Source organism: Amborella trichopoda, chromosome 5, assembly GCF_054954075.1.
Source record: "Amborella trichopoda isolate Santa Cruz 75 chromosome 5, AtrichopodaSantaCruz75HAP2 v2.0, whole genome shotgun sequence".
Lineage (NCBI taxonomy): Eukaryota > Viridiplantae > Streptophyta > Magnoliopsida > Amborellales > Amborellaceae > Amborella > Amborella trichopoda.
The window spans coordinates 44,274,901-44,281,982 of record NC_142340.1 but is presented as its reverse complement, the minus strand read 5'-3'; the positions used below and the strand labels follow the sequence as shown (position 1 = coordinate 44,281,982).

The 7,082-nt window shown below is 38.0% G+C and overlaps 2 protein-coding genes across 2 annotated transcripts; one reads left to right on the top strand and one right to left on the bottom strand.

The window, feature by feature from the left end:
* The first annotated feature begins 1,307 nt into the window (after positions 1 to 1,307).
* LOC18432031 (L-type lectin-domain containing receptor kinase IV.2) lies at positions 1,308 to 3,830 on the top strand. The gene has a single exon (XM_011624265.3). It carries the CDS (start codon positions 1,308 to 1,310, stop codon positions 3,432 to 3,434), a length of 2,127 nt encoding a protein of 708 aa, XP_011622567.1. The 3' UTR covers positions 3,435 to 3,830.
* A 379-nt stretch (positions 3,831 to 4,209) lies between these two features.
* LOC18432032 (pentatricopeptide repeat-containing protein At3g57430, chloroplastic) lies at positions 4,210 to 5,886 on the bottom strand. The gene has a single exon (XM_006842142.2). The coding sequence runs from the start codon at positions 5,884 to 5,886 to the stop codon at positions 4,210 to 4,212; it is 1,677 nt and encodes a 558-aa protein (XP_006842205.2).
* Positions 5,887 to 7,082: the final 1,196 nt, after the last annotated feature.

Here is a 7,082-nt window from a genome sequence, read left to right as displayed (position 1 = left end):
ACCAAAAATAGGTTTGCGCATTCCAAAAGCTTAAACGAGCCCCGCTATTTCGGTTGTTCAAGAACCGAAATTAGCTTATTTTTGGTTTTTGAACAACCGAAAATCCAGCTATTTTCAGTTGTTCAAAAACCAAAAAAAGATAAAAAAATCTTTTTGAAAAAATTTGTTATGAAGTGAAAAAAAAGGACAGTCCAGTAATGACGAAAACTATTTGGTATTTTAATAATAATGAAAACTATAATGGATATATATGTAATTTTCCCGTTTATATAACCTTTGTTTTTCCATCATTTTGAATACTCTATTGGGTTATAAAAAAAAAAAAAAACTTCAAGTGAAGTTCATGGAAATGGATGGTCTACATTCACGGAAGTTGGCATCAGGAAAATCTGAACCGTCGCAGATCTTTCAAATGAGCAATTGTAATTGGTCCCCAGATCTTGATAAATGATTTCACCCATTCACTCCAACCGTATTTCGCCTTCTTGCAAATAATTAATAGGAAAAAAAATTCCATGAGAACAGAAAAGAGAAAAGGAATGGAGAAAGGAAAAGAAATATCTTCCATGTATTTTGGAGTCAGAGACCTCTGCATCTGAAGTACAGGTTCAAGAATCACATTTTGAGATCATGCAACTTCCATTTCTTGTAAGTGTCTTAAGTATCTATCGTCCCATATACAGTTCAATGACACCATGTCACACTCAATCTATCCAGCTCAAATATCATGACACAGTTACCATAAATATCAAATTTATCCAGTAGTAGTCCTACACCTACTATACCTCTGATATTTCATGTGCCATTTGCAAGCACATCACATGAGGCAAGTTGTGTAGATTCCATGTTATAGTCACCATTTCCAAATCAAATATCTTGCTATAGTTACCATAAATAGCAAATTTGTCTAATAATAATTGCTAATGAAGCTAGAACCTTTTAAATTCCAGCTTCAAATAAGTCCCAATATTAAACAAGTTCGGTGGTAGCATTGTAGAGCTTCCATTCCCCACTAATGGGTGTGTTTTGTTAATTCCACTGTACCAGTTTCCATTAAAAGTAGCTTTTCTCCATTAATGCAGGTCTATTTCAACAAAGTTGAACAAGATTTCTGAGATCTGGGTCATCGAATTTATGGTGAACTTTTCAGGTAGAGTTTTCATTGAAGGTCAAAGCCTGAAATAAGTTTCATACCCACTTCAAAGTTATAGTGTTCAGGTATCATTCATGGTAAGTTCTCTCTAATAACACTTTCCATAGCTCCATTCAGCCCATATTGATAAGACCCATTCTTTGTTCTTCCATCAATGGCGAGTTTTCCACTGTTAAAGCAATGTCATGTCCAAATTCTAGACTTCTTGACAGCTTCTAAGACTCCACTCTTATTACAGTTACCATTTCTGGAAACTTTTCTGTTACTTTTGCAACTCTTCTTCTCTGTTGCAGCTTCAAATCAGCAGAGCTTCACCTACAATGGCTTCCACAATTCCAATCTGAACTTAGAAGGAGCCTCATACATTCAACCTAATGGTATTTTAACCATAACCAATGACTCCACCAGACTCATAGGTCATGCCTACCACCCATTTCCTCTTCAATTCAAGAAAAACTCACTTTCCTCAAACAATTCTCGCCATTCTTTTAGCACCACCTTTGTCTTCACCATCTCTCCAAAATACCCTGATCTTGGTGGCCACGGTCTTGCTTTTTTTCTCTCTCCATACAAAAGTCTCCCCAACCCCAGCCGTTACCAATACTTAGGCCTCCCCAACTTCACTCTAACTACCGATGGTCTCCCTACTCGCTTGTTAGCTGTGGAGTTTGACATAGTCCAAAATGATGACGTTTTTGACATAAACGATAATCATGTTGGTATAGACATTAACAGTTTGATCTCAAATGTATCAGCCCCCGCATTTTATTACGGCTCTGGTGAGAGTGAGAAGTCCCTGATGAATCTAAAGAATATAAATGGAGTCCAAGCTTGGGTAGAGTATAGTCATGGAGAAAAGAGGATCAATGTAACAATTGCACCATTTGGGGTTGTGAAGCCTAGAAAGCCATTACTGTCTTTACCAGTTGATATTTCTCTAATTGTAGATGACTTAGGTTATGTTGGATTCTCAGCTGCTACTGGTTTGATCTCGGCTAACCATGAGGTTTATGGGTGGAGTTTTCAGCTTGATGGGAGGGCTAATGATTTGGCCCATTCTGAGCTTCCTCGGTTGAAACGGACCCCAAACATAGTGAGAAGTAGTGGGTTTGTAATTGGGATCACAATCACTTCTTTTACTCTTGTTTTCGTGGTATTCATGGGGGCCATGCACATATGGAAAAGAGAGAGAAACAGCGAGACGATAGAAGATTGGGAGAGGGAATGTGGCGCGCGAAGGTTCACTTACACCGAGCTCTCGGCTGCCACAAATGGGTTTAGAGAGAGAGACATGATAGGGATTGGAGGCTTTGGAAGGGTTTACAGAGGAGTATTGCCAAGCTCTGGCCTAGACGTTGCAATAAAGAGATTATCTGGTGATTCAATGCAAGGAGAGAGAGAGTTCATAGCTGAGGTAACAAGTGTAGGAAGGCTTAGGCACCGAAACCTCATCCAACTCCATGGATGGTGCAAAAGAAAAGGAGAGCTCCTCTTAGTCTATGACTATGTCTCTAACGGTAGCCTCGACAATCTCTTATTTGACAACAAAGACACAGTTTTGCCATGGGAAACGAGATACCAAATACTAATTGGGGCAGCTAAAGGCTTGTTATATCTCCATGAAGAGTGTGAACAAAGAGTGGTTCATAGAGATGTCAAGGCCAGCAATATATTGATAGATTCCGACCTTAACCCTAAATTGGGTGACTTTGGGTTAGCTAGAACTTATGTACATGGAGTTAATTCAAGCACAACAAGAATTGTGGGTACATTAGGCTATCTAGCACCTGAGCTCACTAGAACCGGTAAGGCCACAACAAGCACTGATGTGTTTGGTTTTGGAGCTGTTATGCTTGAAGTGGCTTGTGGTAGGAGGCCTATTGAGCCCGAAAAGTGCAATCGCGAGCTTGTTTTGGTTGATTGGATTCGAGAGCTTCACTGCAGAGGAACCCTTTTAGAGGCAGCTGATCCAAAATTAGATGTGTTTGAACCAGAAGGAATGGAGCTTGTTCTCAAGATTGGGTTGCTTTGTTCTCATCCTCTTCCTGGTTATAGGCCTAGCATGAGACGAGTGGTTCAGTTTTTATTGGGTGAAGCTACTCTTCCTGAGCTTCCACCTGATGTTCATCTAGAGCATCCATCTCTAGTGGCCGAATTCTCAGACGGTTTTGTTAGTTCTGATCCTTCTTCATCTCAAGTGACCTCTTCCAAGAGTACTTCGAGCTTCTCGAGTGTTGATAAGGTAGGTTCGAGTGCCCCTTCTACCAGATCTACATTCTGAGAGAGAGAGAGAGAGAGAGAGAGAGAGATGATTTTGGTGTATTTTTTAGTCAGGAATCTCTTGAGTCAGGAATCTTCATTCAAATGGAAGGATTGAGATTGAATCCTTAGATGAATTCATAGGTTTGGATCTTCTTCATGAAGAATGACCATTTCGAAGTGTACCTCATCTCAAAACTTCGAATGGGGCATTTGTACCCCTTTTCTTAAAATTATGCCCTTATGATGGCTAGGGAGATGAAGACTCCTGGTTATGAAATGAATAACACAGAATGGCAAGAGAGATGGACCTTCTTCCATAAAAATGAGTTTGTTGACAGACTCTCAAAGTAGAGATTACTGTATTTCTGTATTTCTCTTGCTTGTACTATCGGATTAAGATAAACAATCTGTTTTTATGCTCCTCACTCTGGAAACCTGTTTTGTTCTTTTCATTGCTGAAGGCTAAGAAGACACAGAAATCTTGAGGAAAGTAGCCTGAAATTGGTGGAGAAAGAAGCACAAAACTTATGCATTGCAAGCTGAATTGAATCCTTTTCTCTGTATGTAAAAATCAGGTTTTTTTTTCCATAATCAATACTTCCAATTTTTGCATGTTACCTTGGAACTACAGAGTAATCTTGGCCCATTAAGCCATTGTTTTAAAAACCAAATATGGTTCCAGGTAGCGTGGTATAAAACCTTTCTCAAAAATTCAACCAATGCCGAGGCAACCGCCCAATAATCTCAACAAGAGCCTTTTCTCTATCATAGCTGAACTTGCAAGAAAATGTTATTCAACCTCCTTCCTCTCTCATCTCCTTATTCAGTATCTCTAGTATCCAATATACTTCAGTCCTGTGAGGATGACCCATATCCTGAGCCACAAAACCATGCACCTTGTTTCTCATTCTTATCCAACTACATCCAGGCTCCTTCTTAAGGCCTCTCTCTCTAATCATTTTCCTTATTTCTCTTGCTTCCTCCAGCTTACCAGTTTTGGTATAAATCTTAGCCAAAAGCACATACCACCCAGCTATATCCTCTGGTTCTAAAGCTATGAGCTTTTGGGCCGACAATTTACCGATAGCTGCGTCTCCATGAATTAAACAAGCACCAAGAAGAGTACCCCAAGCCACGCAATTTGCCATAAATGGCATATTTTGCAGAAGCTCAAGTGCTTCATTCAATCTCCCAGCTCTTCCAAGAAGATCAATCATACATGTATAGTGATCCAAATTTGGCTCAATTCCATGGTCATTAGCCATTGAATTGAAATATTTGAACCCCTCATTAACAAGGCCACCATGACTGCAAGCAGTGAGAATTCCAGTGAAAGTGTTGTGATTAGCTATATGTAACACTTTATCTGCAACTGTCAGGGCTTTCTTAGCAAACCCATTTTGCCCGAGGCCCAAAATAAATGAATTCCATGTCACTATATCTCTCTCTAACATCTCTTGGAAAACGTTTTCAGATTCTTCAATCAAGCCACATCGTGAATACATTGAAATGAATGCATTTCCTATAAAAACATTCCTGTGATAAAGCCCAAACTTTACAGTGTGGGTGTGAATCTGAGAACCCAGCTCCAAAGCAGTCAACGTTGTAGAGAGGGAGATAACAATGGAGTAAGTAGATGGGTTTGGCTTCAATTCGGGCCACGACTGAGCTAAAGAGAGAAAGCACTCGAGAGCTTCTCCAATTCGATCATTGTCTGCAAGTCCTTGGATAATTATATTCCATGATAGCGTATCTCTATTTTCCATTTTAGAAAACAAATGCATGGCCTTGTCAATGTTTAGCTGGCAAGCATAGCCAGCCATGAGTGTGTTCCATGAACCCAAATCCTTTTTCTCTCTCATCCCATTGAATATCTTCTCTGCATCAACTAATTCACCCAATTTAGCATAAAAATTCATCAAAGAATTCTGCACAAAAACATGGCCCAAATATCCATCAAAACCAAACTTAATCATCGTGCCATGGATTTGCTTTCCAAGTGAGAGAAACAGCAGAATCGAACATGATTTTAGCACCAAATTGAAGGTAAAAGAATTGGGTTTTATGTTAAAAGAGTAGAATTCTCCATAGTTCAGCAAAAAGAGCTTCAACGCTTCAAAATTCTGGTCATTTTGCACATAACCCGTTATCATCGCAGTCCATGATATGACACTCTGTTCACGAAAGGGAATCGAATAAAACACTGTTCGAGCCCTTTCAACAAAACCCAATCTAGAAAAACCGGCAATCATGGTGCAAAAAGTCGCCGGGTTCTTCTGGGGCATCTCATCAAACAATTTAGTTGCAGATTCTAAACGCCCACAATTTAGATACGCAGATAACATGGCATTAAAAGAAACCAAATTTTTCTCAGGGATTTCATTGAAGAGTTTATTGGCACTGTGAATTTCACCACTTTTCCCATAGCCAGAGATCATAGTGCACCATGAGACTGCGTTTCTCTCAGGCATTTGTTCGAAGAGCTCGCGAGCTTCTTTCAGGGAAGAGCTTCGGCAATATGAGTTAAGAAGCCGGTTGAAAAAGCATATGTCTCTCTTGTGCATCTCATGAATGAGAGAGAGAGAGAGAGAGAGAGAGAGAGAGAGAGAGAGAGAGAGATTGTAGGTGATTCTATAGCCAGTGAGATGATCAGAAGTCCAGAGTGAGCAGAGATACAGGAGTTACTTTAAGTTTCTACAAAAATGAATAATATTGAATATGGAAATTATGTAGGAATAAGTTTATATAAGGGTGTAACACCAAAATGTAGAATTAATAAAGGAAAAAGTTTATATAGAGCCAAGGCTCTAAACAATCAAATTTGAGCCTACATAAAAAATTTTAGTTTTGATGCCCAAATATCTTCAAATTGATCATCTCCACATCAAGATGCATAGACATGAGAAAAAAAGGATTTTAAGTTTTGAAAATAGTGTATTTTATAACACATGTTTTATTCAAGATTTTTAAATTTTCATAGATCTATTGATCTATAGTATTTTTTAAGCTTTAAACTTTATAAATAAAAATTAAAATATATTTTAAAGCTATCACAAAGATTTAAGAAACCACATTTCTCAACACTATTTGAAGGTAGGCTCTAATTTGATTGTTTAGAGCCGAGGCTCTGTACAAACCGTACCCATTAATTAATGAATATCTTATATATTTTGTTAAATTTTAAAACATCTTCAATATTATTATGGTGGGAACCGTTTCAGCCGCAACGATGATTTTTTAACCTGGAGATTATATTTTACGTTGATTTTCCTTTTGTTTTCTTAAGAAAAAAAATCTAGTAGTCCAATTTTATGTTATTTGTATTGGCGAGATTTGTACAAGGTGTCCGCTTTATACTATACAAGTAAAGCATACATCAAAATTTAACCTGGAGAAGTAGTTTTGATGTTGGAAGCCCTAAAGAAGAAGTAGTTTTGTTTTTGGAAACCCTAAAGAAGTAGTTCAAGTAGATCTATAGGCGCCTGAAAATTTTAAAAATAGAAAACATTCATAACTTGTTAAAAGATGTACTATTTTTAAGACTTGGAACTCGATTTCTTTTTATATCCATACATCAGATGATCAATTGAAAGGTTTTTCAACTTAGGAATATTTTTTCTATTAGATTTTTGAGATACACCTTTATGTGGTTGAGAGTGATAGTGAT

What these genes read in the sequence shown, in the direction of transcription:
- LOC18432031 (XM_011624265.3), top strand. Translation starts at nt 1,308, where the DNA reads ATGGCGAGTTTTCCACTGTTAAAGCAATGTCATGTCCAAATTCTAGAC.
- LOC18432032 (XM_006842142.2), bottom strand. Translation starts at nt 5,886, where the DNA reads ATGCCTGAGAGAAACGCAGTCTCATGGTGCACTATGATCTCTGGCTAT.